Here is a 15,000-nt window from a genome sequence, read left to right on the forward strand (position 1 = left end):
GTTTGCATGTTCTCCCCGTGTTCGCGTGGGTTTCCTCCGGGTGTTCAGGTTTCCCAGACAGTCCAAAGACATGTGCTATTGGTGAATTGATTAAGTTAAATTGTCCGTGGTTTATGTGTATGAATGAGAGTGTATGGGTGTTTCCCAGTGATGGGTTGCAGCTGGAGGGGCATCTGCTGCGTAAAATATGTGCTGGATAAGTTAGCAGTTCATTCTGCCGTGGCGACCCTGGATTAATAAAGGGACTGAGCTGAAAAGAAAATGAATAAATTAAGTAATTTATTAATGTATTTGTTTTAATTTATAAATAAAAAATTATTTAAGATTCTTACTGCATTTGATTATATTAATTTTATTCATTTTATTCAATTCAATAAATTTATTTATTCATTTAATTCATAAAATAATTTAGATTTAAAATTCTATATTCTATTTTATTGGATAGAAATGTGTTTATTTTAGTATAATTATATTATATTGTTAAATCAATTATTTAATTTGTTTATATATTTATTCATTTTATTTTATTTACTTGTTTAAATGTTTGTATTTAAATAGTTTTATTCCATTTAATTAAATAAATAATGAATTAATTTGTTTATTTTAATTTATAAACAATTATTTTGATTTAAAATTATTATTTAATTAAATTTTTATTCAACAGTGTTTTTTTATTTGAATATAATTATGTTTAATCAATTTATTTGTTTTTTTATTTATTTATTCATTCTTTTATTTTATTTATTATTTATGTTTTTATTTTTATTTTATTTTATTCTTTTTAATTCAAGTCATTCATTTTAATTTATATAAAAAATGTATTTAAAATTCTTATTTTATTTTAATATTACTTTAATTTACTTTATTTTACTTTTTTATGTTTTTATTTTGCAAAAAAATGTTGTTTAATCAACTAATTAATGTATTCAATTTAAATCATAAAAAAGGAAATTTGATTTAAAATTCTTATTTTATTTTATTTTTATTACAAAAATGTTTTTATCTTAATATAAATATATTTAATTAATTGATACATTTGTTTATTTATATATTCATTCAATCATTCATTCATTTTCTATTTGGCTTAGTCCCTTTATTAATCAGGGGTTGCCACAACGGAATGAACCGGCAACTTATCCAGCACATGTTTCTTACAGCGGATGCTCTTCCAGCCGCAACCCATAGCTGGGAAACCCATACACACTCATTCACACACATACACTACGCACAATTTAGCCTACCCAATTCCCCTATAGCGCATGTGTTTGGACTGTGGGGGAAACCGGAGCACCTGGAGGAAACCCACGCGAACGTGGGGAGAACATGCAAACTCCACACAAAAACGCCAACTGACCCAGCTGAGGCTCGAACCAGCAACCTTCTTGCTCTGAGGCGACAGCGCTACCCACTGCACCCCTACATTTATTATTTAATTGTATTTTCAGTCTAAATCCTCACTCGAAAACCTCCAGAACAGGCTTATTAGTGCACTGCAGAGTCATTCAGGTAAAAAATGGCTGCTGTTCATCTTGTGAAAAAGTAAGTTTAAGCACTCCACTCGAAACGAGAACGTGTGCTCGCATCTTGAAAAGTTGACACCGAAGACATTTTTATGGTATGTTTACTTCTCTTCTGGCCACACACACACTCACAATAATAAACGTGTTGAGATGATGTGGCCTGGAAAGCCAAAAACTCAGCGCTCAGTTGATTAAACACTGGAATTTTGTGCACTGCCCAGAAATGAGGTTAGCAAATGGGTTTTTTTGTCGTTGCCAGTTTGGAAATTACACAAAGGAAAAGCAGGAGAACACACTGTCTGCGGCGCGCTGGCTTCTCCACACATTTGATGAATTTTGGGGTACGTCACTATCCCATAAATGAGTTGCTGTTGACTCCAAATATGGCTGGACTGCAGCTGAAATCTAAAGCCTTGTTCGGGCCTCATTCATGGGTCGATCCCATTTCTGGATTTTGCCATAGAAACTTTGAGAGAGAATGTGAAGGAGAAATGAGCCGACAGGAAGAACTTTAATAACATGTCATTATTTTGTATTTATTTATTTGAATTAGTATAAAGGGCTGAAATTACAAAACATGACTCCAATAATGAGAACTATTATTTTATTTTATTTTATTTTATTTTATTTTATTTTATTTTATTTGATTTTTATTTTTATTTTAATTTAATTTAATTTAATTTAATTTAATTTAATTTAATTTAATTTAATTTAATTTAATTTAATTTAATTTAATTTTTTAATTTTTAATTTAATTTAGTTAATTAATTTATTTTTTAATAAATAGGTTGACATTTAACAACACATAACTAATATTGCATTGACTATTTTAATTAAATTTTATTTTACGGTTATTTATTTATTTATTTTGTCTTTAACTTTTTGTAAAATAATAATAATAATAATAATAATGAGAAATAGTGCCTTCATTTTATCTTATTTTTTCTGCAGCTGCAACATCATTGCAATAATATTAAATAACATTTTTAGTATTTATTTAAATAATATCATATTATTTAAACAATAACTATAATAGTTACAACTTACAACTATAAATTTATTTCTTTTTTATTTTATTTCTTTTTTATTATTTTACTTAATTTTTTCATGCTTCATTGCACTACATAATTTTATTTTGTTTTATTTATTTTATTGTTATTTTATTTACAACTTCATGGAAAATAATACTAATGAGAAATAATACCTTTATTTTATTAAATTTTTTATATATGCTTCACTGCATTAATTCATTTTTTTAATTAAATTAAATATAATTCAATTAATTATTTTTTAAAATAATATTTTTTTTATTTAAATTTTTTATTGCTTCACTGCATTAATTTTTTTTATAAAATTATTTTTTTACATCTATTTAGTATAATGTTAAATAATATATATTTTTTGTTATTTATTTAAATAATAGTAATAAATCTAGTAAATGTAGTTTTATTCTATTTATTTTTATTTATTTTATTTAATATTATATTGTATTATTTATTATTTTATAAAATTTTTCATCCTTCACTTCATTACAAAACTTTTATTTTATTTTTTATTAAATTTAATTTAATTATTTAATTTTTTTATTTATTTTTTTAATAAAGAAATGGTCAGACGGGGTGAAGTTTAACAACACGCGACTGCACTCTCTCCTTTTCCTGCTGTACTTCAAGATTTATTGCTCAAGCTTCACTGCACAGCACTGGCTTACTGGTTGGGTTTTATTGCTGTTATGATGCAATGTTCTCTGAAATGTTTACTACATCAGCACTGTAGCCGTTTTAATGAAATGTGCTTCGCCTGCATATTTGCAGGATTTGTATCAAGTAGTAAGTGATCCTTTTCATGAAATTTAAGGCCCGAAGTTTGCAAATGCTTGGCTTGAGTGCTTACTGTTATCATTCTTGATTTGGAAATCTGCTTTTTATCCTTCGTTGAACAAGAGGAACGATCGAGGATTCAGCAAGATCTGTGTTTATTCAATATTGAAAAGATATTTTGTTCTGGATTCAAAAGAGTTGTCTTTTCTGTAGTTTATAGGTAAACGGGTGTTTAATATTGACAGCGTACATTAAATTGTACCTATAGCGGTATGCTACACTGTTGTGTTTTGCAAAGTGAGGCTTCATGAAACACTGAAACAGTTAAATCACCTTAGCCATGTGACCTGTGAGTTTAGAATCATCTTAGTCACGTGACCTGGGTGTTTCAAATCACCGTAGTCAGGTGACCTGGATGTTTCGAATCACCTTAGTCACATGACCTGGGTGTTTTGAATCACCTTAGTCATGAGACCTTGGAGTTTTAAATCCCTTTAATCACGTGACCTAGATGTTTCGAATCACCTTAGCCACGTGACCTGGGTGTTTTAAATAACCTTAGAAACTTGACCTAGGTGTTTCAAGTCACCTTAGCCACATGTGAGTTTCGAATCCCCTTAGTCACGTGACCTGGGTGTTTCGAACCACCTTAGCCACATGACCTGGGTGTTTCGAATCACCTTCGTCACATGACCTGGGAGTTTCGAATCCCCTTAGTCACGTGACCTGGGTGTTTCGAATCACCTTAGTCACATGACCTGGGTGTTTCGAATCACCTTAGTCACATGACCTGGGTGTTTTAAATCATGTTAACCACGTGACCAGGGTGTTTCGAATCACCTTAGTCATGTGACCTGGGAGTTTCGAATCACCTTAGTAACGTTACCTGGGTGTTTCGAATCACCTTCGCCACGTGACCTGGGTGTTCAAATCACCTTAGTAACGTTGCCTGGGTGTTTCGAATCACCTTAGAAACGTTACCTGGGTGTTTCGAATCACCTTCGCCACGTTATCTGGAGTTTTGAATCCCCTTAGTCACGTGACCTGTGTTTCAAATCACCTTCGTCACGTTACCTGGGAGTTTTAAATCACCTTAGTCATGTGACTTGGATGTTTCGAATCACCTTAGTCATGTGACCTGGGTGCTTCGAATCACTTTAGCCATGTGACCTGGGTGTTTCGAATTCCCTTAGCCACATGACCTGGGTGTTTCGAATCACCTTCGTCACATGACCTGGGAGTTTCAAATCCCCTTAGTCACGTGACCTGGGTGTTTCGAATCACCTTAGTCACATGACCTGGATGTTTCGAATCACCTTAGTCACATGACCTGGGTGTTTTGAATCACCTTAGTCATGAGACCTTGGAGTTTTAAATCCCTTTAATCACGTGACCTAGATGTTTCGAATCACCTTAGCCACGTGACCTGGGTGTTTTAAATAACCTTAGAAACTTGACCTAGGTGTTTCAAGTCACCTTAGCCACATGTGAGTTTCGAATCCCCTTAGTCACGTGACCTGGGTGTTTCGAACCACCTTAGCCACATGACCTGGGTGTTTCGAATCACCTTCGTCACATGACCTGGGAGTTTCGAATCCCCTTAGTCACGTGACCTGGGTGTTTCGAATCACCTTAGTCACATGACCTGGGTGTTTCGAATCACCTTAGTCACATGACCTGGGTGTTTTAAATCATGTTAACCACGTGACCAGGGTGTTTCGAATCACCTTAGTCATGTGACCTGGGAGTTTCGAATCACCTTAGTAACGTTACCTGGGTGTTTCGAATCACCTTCGCCACGTGACCTGGGTGTTCAAATCACCTTAGTAACGTTGCCTGGGTGTTTCGAATCACCTTAGAAACGTTACCTGGGTGTTTCGAATCACCTTCGCCACGTTATCTGGAGTTTTGAATCCCCTTAGTCACGTGACCTGTGTTTCAAATCACCTTCGTCACGTTACCTGGGAGTTTTAAATCACCTTAGTCATGTGACTTGGATGTTTCGAATCACCTTAGTCATGTGACCTGGGTGCTTCGAATCACTTTAGCCATGTGACCTGGGTGTTTCGAATTCCCTTAGCCACATGACCTGGGTGTTTCGAATCACCTTCGTCACATGACCTGGGAGTTTCAAATCCCCTTAGTCACGTGACCTGGGTGTTTCGAATCACCTTAGTCACATGACCTGGATGTTTCGAATCACCTTAGTCACATGACCTGGGTGTTTTGAATCACCTTAGTCATGAGACCTTGGAGTTTTAAATCCCTTTAATCACGTGACCTAGATGTTTCGAATCACCTTAGCCACGTGACCTGGGTGTTTTAAATAACCTTAGAAACTTGACCTAGGTGTTTCAAGTCACCTTAGCCACATGTGAGTTTCGAATCCCCTTAGTCACGTGACCTGGGTGTTTCGAACCACCTTAGCCACATGACCTGGGTGTTTCGAATCACCTTCGTCACATGACCTGGGAGTTTCGAATCCCCTTAGTCACGTGACCTGGGTGTTTCGAATCACCTTAGTCACATGACCTGGGTGTTTCGAATCACCTTAGTCACATGACCTGGGTGTTTTAAATCATGTTAACCACGTGACCAGGGTGTTTCGAATCACCTTAGTCATGTGACCTGGGAGTTTCGAATCACCTTAGTAACGTTACCTGGGTGTTTCGAATCACCTTCGCCACGTGACCTGGGTGTTCAAATCACCTTAGTAACGTTGCCTGGGTGTTTCGAATCACCTTAGAAACGTTACCTGGGTGTTTCGAATCACCTTCGCCACGTTATCTGGAGTTTTGAATCCCCTTAGTCACGTGACCTGTGTTTCAAATCACCTTCGTCACGTTACCTGGGAGTTTTAAATCACCTTAGTCATGTGACTTGGATGTTTCGAATCACCTTAGTCATGTGACCTGGGTGCTTCGAATCACTTTAGCCATGTGACCTGGGTGTTTCGAATTCCCTTAGCCACATGACCTGGGTGTTTCGAATCACCTTCGTCACATGACCTGGGAGTTTCAAATCCCCTTAGTCACGTGACCTGGGTGTTTCGAATCACCTTAGTCACATGACCTGGATGTTTCGAATCACCTTAGTCACATGACCTGGGTGTTTTGAATCACCTTAGTCATGAGACCTTGGAGTTTTAAATCCCTTTAATCACGTGACCTAGATGTTTCGAATCACCTTAGCCACGTGACCTGGGTGTTTTAAATAACCTTAGAAACTTGACCTAGGTGTTTCAAGTCACCTTAGCCACATGTGAGTTTCGAATCCCCTTAGTCACGTGACCTGGGTGTTTCGAACCACCTTAGCCACATGACCTGGGTGTTTCGAATCACCTTCGTCACATGACCTGGGAGTTTCGAATCCCCTTAGTCACGTGACCTGGGTGTTTCGAATCACCTTAGTCACATGACCTGGGTGTTTCGAATCACCTTAGTCACATGACCTGGGTGTTTTAAATCATGTTAACCACGTGACCAGGGTGTTTCGAATCACCTTAGTCATGTGACCTGGGAGTTTCGAATCACCTTAGTAACGTTACCTGGGTGTTTCGAATCACCTTCGCCACGTGACCTGGGTGTTCAAATCACCTTAGTAACGTTGCCTGGGTGTTTCGAATCACCTTAGAAACGTTACCTGGGTGTTTCGAATCACCTTCGCCACGTTATCTGGAGTTTTGAATCCCCTTAGTCACGTGACCTGTGTTTCAAATCACCTTCGTCACGTTACCTGGGAGTTTTAAATCACCTTAGTCATGTGACTTGGATGTTTCGAATCACCTTAGTCATGTGACCTGGGTGCTTCGAATCACTTTAGCCATGTGACCTGGGTGTTTCGAATTCCCTTAGCCACATGACCTGGGTGTTTCGAATCACCTTCGTCACATGACCTGGGAGTTTCAAATCCCCTTAGTCACGTGACCTGGGTGTTTCGAATCACCTTAGTCACATGACCTGGGTGTTTCGAATCCCCTTAGTCACATGACCTGGGTGTTTCGAATCACATTAGTCACGTAACCTGGGTGTTTCGAATCACCTTAGTCACATGACCTGGGTGTTTTAAATCATGTTAACCACGTGACCAGGGTGTTTTGAATCACCTTAGTCATGTGACCTGGGAGTTTCGAATCACCTTAGTAACGTTACCTGGGTGTTTCGAATCACCTTCGCCACGTGACCTGGGTGTTTCGAATCACCTTAGTAACGTTGCCTGGGTGTTTCGAATCACCTTAGAAACGTTACCTGGGTGTTTCGAATCACCTTCGCCACATTATCTGGAGTTTCGAATCCCCTTAGTCACGTGACCTGTGTTTCAAATCACCTTCGTCACGTTACCTGGGAGTTTTAAATCACCTTAGTCATGTGACTTGGATGTTTCGAATCACTTTAGTCATGTGACCTGGGTGCTTCGAATCACTTTAGCCATGTGACCTGGGTGTTTCGAATTCCCTTAGTCACATGACCTGGGTGCTTCGAATCATCTTTGTCATTTGACCTGGGTGTTTCAAATCACCTTCGCCACGTGACCTGGGAGTTTCTAATCACCGTAATAGCGTTGCCTGGGTGTTTCGAATCACCTTCGCTACGTGACCTGGGTGTTTGAAATCCCCTTCGCCACGTGACCTTTGGGTGGTTCGATCATGCTTCGGTGACCTTTTGAAAAGCTGCTTTGAAACAATACTTATTGTGAAGAAACGCTAACCCCCATATTTTGCATCTCTCAGGACCCCCAGATGTGGAGCAAGCGTGCGAGCCAAGCGTGCACACTTGGAGTCCTCATAACGGGATGGATCTGGGTTTGGTTCCTCCTCCGTGCCCTCTGCAAGGCTGCATGCTTCAGCTGGAGTTTGCATATGCGGTGGTCCCCGATTCCCTGACAGTTTGGGTCACTTTCTCCTCCCAAGACGAAACGGTTCTTCCAGCAATCCACAATATCATCCTGTTGACCGTCGGCGGAAACAACCTGTCTCTGGGTCCCAGCAATTTATTCTGCGACACCCCGTTAACCATTAAACTGGATGTGCAGGAGAAGGTGTACGGCGTGCAGTTTTACACCATGGAGCAACATTTGGAAATCGACGCTACTTTGTTGACGTCCAAACCCGACTGTCCGCTCTGTAGAGATTGTGAGCCATTGCATTTTCGGCTTCTTCGACAGCCACCATTCAGCAACAGTAAACAGGGCATCATGCTGAGCGACTCCACTAGAAGATACACAGACAGGTCAGTCTTTAAGATTCATATATGCGTAAAGAAATTGCTCTCCATGTCATAATGAATGCATAAAGGGGGTAAGGGGGTACATGTAGGAATATTAATCACTACAACAAAAACTAATATATTCATGACAATTCTATATATATATATATATATATAGATATAGATATATACCCTGCTGAAAAATCCAGCTTAAACCAGCCTAGGCTGGTTGGCTGGTTTTAGCTGGTTGACCAGCCTGGTTTTAGAGGGGTTTTGGCCACTTCCAGGCTGGTTTCCAGCCTTTCCAGCCTGGTCTTAGCTGGTCAGGCTGGAAAATGACCAGCCAAATCCAGCTAAAACCAGCTTGACTAGCCTGATTTAAGCTGGACATTGCTGGTTTTGGCTGGACTCCCAGCTTGGCTAGGCTGGTCAAGCTGGTTTTAGCTGGTCATCTCATTTTGGAGTGAAAGTGATCGGCCGTCCATTGGATCTCATTACTGTCACGATGGCAAGCAGCTGCTTTGTTTTTTATTTATTTATTTAAAAGCGCATTAAAGCTGAGATAAAACCTGAAAGACGACAATACAACACTTACTATCACAATCATCAGCACTTTTAATAGTTTATTTTACAGACTTATAATATGCTGTTTTTCTAATGGAGTTTTCATTCCAAAATGGCCGCTACGCCCTTTAGTGGCTGTTTTCCAAATTACACTAGAGTGTCGCCTCTTGGTCATTCTAAGTTCTTTGGTTCAATTATGACTTAATCAGATTAAATGAATCAAAAATCGTGGTTTACATGGTCGATTCTTAATCAGAGTATCGTCTTAATCATATTAAAATCGGATTATTGGTGCTCATGTAAACATACTCAGTATTTTAAGATTTTGACCGTTTCTTAAACAAAAAAAGGAGGTATTTTCTGTCGTGTTGTGTTCTTGCTGAATTATTTACTCTTAATATGTGTATTTAGGCCCTGGCTAGTATTCGCACACTCTTGCTTGCCAAAAAAAAAAAACTGTATTGACTTTGGATCTTGCCTTCGATTTGGACATGTTATTTACCACAGAACAAAACTAACGTAATTCAGAGTTGCAGTGTGAAATGTGCCTGGTCAGCATTAGGCACACACAGCAAATCCCTGCTCAGATCTTGTGGCGTCTTTTCTGTTCTCTTTCAATCCTCCGAACGAAGCCAAAAGAAACACAGAGAAGGATGCAGCTGCTGCTTGGTCTCATTCCAGAGCCTGGCATCAGAAACGCCACTTAACATGCTCTGCCATCTTGAGGTTGCTGGTTTGGACGGTATTACATCAGCTCTACCCCTACTTGAGGCCAGGTTCTGGGTCTCTGGTCAGCATTTCTCTATTGGCCACTTCGGGATGCATGTGAAATTATGGGTTTAACCGGCCACCCACTGATGAAGCAGCTCAACATCCCAAAGCAAAGTGTTTCCAATAGTTGTGTGAAATTAGAGCTCAGATTTATTTATCATCAACCACCAGCATTGGTCAGCTCTGCGCAGGCAATTAACACAACGTTTTGTATGTGTATATATCAACAAGTTGCTGAATGATTTTATTATCATTATTATTTGTATAAGAAGAGATTATAATTACTACTGCAGTAATTATATACACTATAATTATTACATATGGATATAGTCAACCACTTGTTGCCTTGTTGACTTGTCTCCAATCTTAGAGAGGTAGGTAGGTAGATAGATGGATGGATGGATGGATGGATGGATAGATAGATAGATAGATAGATAGATAGATAGATAGATAGATAGATGGATAGAACGATAGATAGATAGACAGACAGACAGACAGACAGACAGACAGACAGACAATTAGATAGATAGATAGATAGATAGATAGATAGATAGATAGATAGACAGACAGACAGACGGACGGACGGACGGACGGACGGACGGACGGACGGACGGATGGATGGACAGATGGATAGATAGATAGATAGATAGATGATAGATAGATAGATAGATAGATAGATAGATAGATAGATAGATAGATAGATAGATAGATAGATAGATAGATAGATAGATAGATAGATAGATAGATAGATAGATAGATAGATAGATAGATAGATAGATAGATCGATCTGGGCTCCAATTTCACACAACTATTGGAAACACTTTGCTTTGGGATGTTGAGCTGCTTCATCAGTGGGTGGCCGGTTACAAACTACACAGCATTTTATTTTGCAGATTAAATTCAGGCATAGAGTTATGCATTGTATAATAAAAAATAAAAAAAAACGATGAAAAGCGTTCAGTAATTCCTCTGTTAAAGAGCATTTAGAACTTTTTAATTGTTTTTAAGCACATTAAACTTCTCTAAATTGATTGTTTAGTTTTGAATACTTTTTAAGACACCCTGACATATTGCGTAAATCCAAAAGCCAAAGTTCTATGTTGGAATTAATGAGCTTGTGTCAAAAAAAGAGAGCCAAATTAGGCCAAGGTGTCCGGACATATTTACCAAAGATCAATATCTTTCTTGGATCAGAGCTGAGGTAACGAACGCATGCAGCATGGGACCTTCAGAATAAGTGATTGTAATTGATTCGGATGTCAGAGTCCGCGTCACTCTGGAAATCCAGCTGTGAGCTGACCACAGTTTACTTCAGCCAAGAACGTTACCTACCTCAGATCAGATCAAACACAATCTGGTGTGTTCAGCTACAGGATAAGAGGAGAAAGCGGTTAAAAACTCCATTAACTTTGCAAGGTTGTGTGCAAAAGTGCCAATGAGATGCTTCTGCGCACCCACATCTATACTTTAAAAAGCGATTAGTAAAGTGAGACTGATAACGGCCTCCAGAAGAAAGAACAATGTCAAATTTACTGTCCCGCATCGATAGACGCTGCAAACCTCGAATAAGCAGTAATGCAAAGATGATGTAATGCATGCATAAATACATTTAAAAAAAATCGAAACATTAAAAACTTTCAAGAGTTTGAGATGCTAATGAGCATTAAACATGTCATAACAGCCTTATGAAAAAGGGTCTCCATCTTAAGGTCTTTGCAGAAATATGAGAGGAGGGTTTTGAAGCTCTGGAACAGGGGAGTAAATCACGAAAGGGGGGTTGACCCTGCATGCATATGACTCTGGCCTTCAGAAAACCCCCAGCCATCTGCTATTCCTCTCCCTGACCTGGCCCTCTTTGCTGTCATGGCTTCAAAGGCACCCCTGCTTTGAGCTGACAGGACCCCCCTTGCCAATGAGCGTGAGGCCAAGACAACTGGCCAGCTCATCCGCTTTAGGGGCCCCGGACTCCTCCTTGGTCTGAGACTCTCAAGTCTGTCATGTCAAGTCCACTGCTTCAGTCTTTCCGGAAGCTCCAGCCGGCTCCCGGCTAACGATGCGATGCTTACAGAGGGGTGATGATGCAATCATTGATGGAGTTGCATGATATTGGAACAAAATTGCAGTGCAATATTTTATTTTGGTGCAATGCATGTTGTGATTTTGAGTTTAATTTTACCAGATGACTACTTTTTTTATTATTTTAGATTTATTGGGCTCATTTTAGGGCATCGAATATTATAAAGCAATCACATGCATTGATGAATACAGTAAAGCAAAGATACAAATCAATATTAAACAGTGCATTAGGAGTTTTATAGCAGTTTTTCTACCCGCGGGGTCTTAAATTTGATCATCTAAAATTAAGGCAATCCAAGCTCATCCTGAAAACGTAGTCCTGTGGACGTTCCTGGAGATCGTGATTTATGTAGCCAGAGGAACGTATGGCTACATTACATTTATTTAAGCGAACGCTATGGGGCGGTGTGACGTCGTTCCTCTTCGCGCTCGCCGGCTGACTGCTCACCTCCATGAGGAGGGCTTTCCCACCGCAATCAGTTTGTCCAGTTAGCTCGTTGTGTTCGGTGGGCGGAGTGGAGACGCGGAGAGGAGTTACAGTTTTATGTCTTAACAATAAAAAAAATAAAAAAAAAGAATTACTCAGGTGAGGATCAAACACAGATCGACTACATCATAACTAGGCCCACACGGAATCTGCGCATGCAGAATTCCGGAGATTTTCCTCAGATTTTTCGCAGATTTTTCGCAGATTTTTTGCAGAATTAAGCATATTTTTAGCGCATTATTAATTCTATTTATTTACTTGTGTAAATGTGCAAATATTAATTTAATAAGTTTGTATTCAGTAATTTATTACTTTTTATTTAATACATTAAGGTTTTAGTTATGATACTCCGCTGGATACTCCCTAAATAATTCCACAGAAATCCGCAGATTTTTACCAAAATTCTCCGCAGAAATAGCAAAAAACGTCCGCAGATTCCGTCTGGCCCTGGACATAACGCAACTTGCTGACCCCTGGACCACAATGGCGCTGTTTCAGTTATGTGGCCGGAATGATAGTTATATCATCATTACCCTGCAGGCTGCATTTTGCTGATGGGGCTGCGAGACAATAAATAAGAAGAGCGGAGCTGCGGCAAAATAATGAATAAAAAGAGTGAGGCTATGGTCAAATAAATAAATAAATGAAAAAAAGTGCGACTGCTGAGAGTGCAAGCAGGTAGAAACACCGGCCCAAAATCAACAGAACACGGCTTCACATGTAAAAATGAGACTGAAAATATATCTTTAATACATTCTTACCTGAAAAGTGTGGACTCCAAAATAGACTTTTCTTTGAAAAGCGTGCAAAGTTCTGTGTAAACAGCCAGCATACTCAACCGACCGCCTCAGTAACAAACACTACTATAACGTCTCAACAAGCCAAATTCTTAAAGAGACAGCAACATCACCACCTGTATGAAGATGCTGTCACTCTGCATGGTTCTTATTCTACATCCCAAATACTATAGGGTCTTAAACAGTAAGCAAAGACCAGTATTTACGTTTTTAATGATTAAAATTACATTCAATTATAAATTAAATTATTAACATTTTTGAGAAAAAATGTAATTTAAATACATGAAAAAAAATTATTATTAAAATATTTAATTCAATCAATTTATTTATTTATTATGTTTTTAAATTAACTATTTTAGTATTAATGTTTAGTATTAATACATTTAAATTAGTGTTATATAGTGTCTTGATCTTATCATGAGCTGAGGGTACAATTTTGTTCCTATAGGGAAACAAAATATATAATTGTACCTTTAAAGGTGCCAAATTGGTCCTTTATGGTACAATTTTGTATCCAAATGTGCTATAAAAGGTACAAAAATGTACCTTTCAAACCTAAATCTGGACATTTGTACCTTTATAGCCCATTTGGGTACAAAATTGTACCCTAAGGACCAATATGGGACCTTTAAAGGTACAATTTTATATTTTGTTCCCTCTAGGAACAAAATTGTACCCTCACTGTACCTTTTTTCTGAGAGTGTACGTTGCATGTGCATGGCTATAATACACTGCTTTTGACGTCATAGCTGAGACCGCAGTAATCCCTGTTTACCAGAAGCCCTGTTTCCGCAGGAAGATTTGCACTGTGGAAATGTTGAAGTTAGTTGATCTCCTTTATATGTGACTGACACAACTTCTCAACCAGATCAACTAGGGATGAACTGGCTAATGATTTATCTACGCTGTTGTGTTCGCGCATCACTGAACTTTCAACGTCTTCAGCTGAACTGCTAGCAATACGAGGAAAAGCTAATCTGCTGTGGTTTTGGAAATACGACTGCATGCGGGTATACTGGTGACGTGCTGGGAATTCTTCGAAATGTAGATTGTTTAAAGCGTGGACGTCTCATTTGAAACCATCAGTTGCAATGCACACAGTAATTGACTAAACCTGATCTATTATTTTGCGGAAATGCTCGAATGGAAGTCACTTGAATAGCTTGACTTGAGTCTTAAAGCACTTCATGAATCTTGATGTTTGTCACAGATCTAATCAAATACATTAAAGTCCAAAAATGAAAACTTGCAATTAATTAATTTGTCCCAGAGGCCAACAAGGCCTAAACAGAGGGCACAATTATGCATGAATAAGAGATGCAAACTGGTAAATTGGACAATTCATATAAGAATTCCGTAAAATAAAATAAAATAAATGAATAAAATAAAATATAATAAAAATGAATAATAAATGAATAAATAAATTAATAAAAAATTGAAAAAAATTTTAATAAAATTTATATAACAAAATAAATAAATAAATGAAAACAAATAAATTTAATTAAAAACTTATTAATAAATAAATAAATAAAATAATTAAAAATAGATTTGAAAATGAATTAATACAATTAAAATAAATTAAATACGTAAAAATAAATACATTGAATAAAATAAATGTATATTTTAACTTGAATAGTCTTAAAGCAGATCATAAAATCTTGTCTCCTTTTTTAAATCAAGAATTCTATGATGGCTTTTTATGAAATAAATTTTTTTTTCTGAATGGGAAAATTTCAGAAAATTCAGAATTATTTCATAAAT

The 15,000-nt window shown here is 37.7% G+C and overlaps 1 protein-coding gene and 1 long non-coding RNA gene across 2 annotated transcripts in view; both read left to right on the forward strand.

Moving 5' to 3' along the window:
- pappaa (pregnancy-associated plasma protein A, pappalysin 1a) overlaps positions 1-15,000 on the forward strand; it is a 174,558-nt gene that overhangs the window by 57,537 nt on the left and 102,021 nt on the right. Inside the window, 1 exon segment of the mRNA NM_001278805.1 lies at positions 8,070-8,568. Coding sequence (NP_001265734.1) covers positions 8,070-8,568 — 499 coding nt within the window.
- Positions 9,138-12,533, forward strand: LOC147844547 (uncharacterized). Its single transcript, XR_015492189.1, has 2 exons — positions 9,138-9,945; positions 10,732-12,533. It is a non-coding gene; the product is annotated as an uncharacterized LOC147844547 (long non-coding RNA).

Source organism: Danio rerio, chromosome 5 (assembly GCF_052040795.2).
Source record: "Danio rerio strain M-AB ecotype USA chromosome 5, GRCz13ab, whole genome shotgun sequence".
Lineage (NCBI taxonomy): Eukaryota > Metazoa > Chordata > Actinopteri > Cypriniformes > Danionidae > Danio > Danio rerio.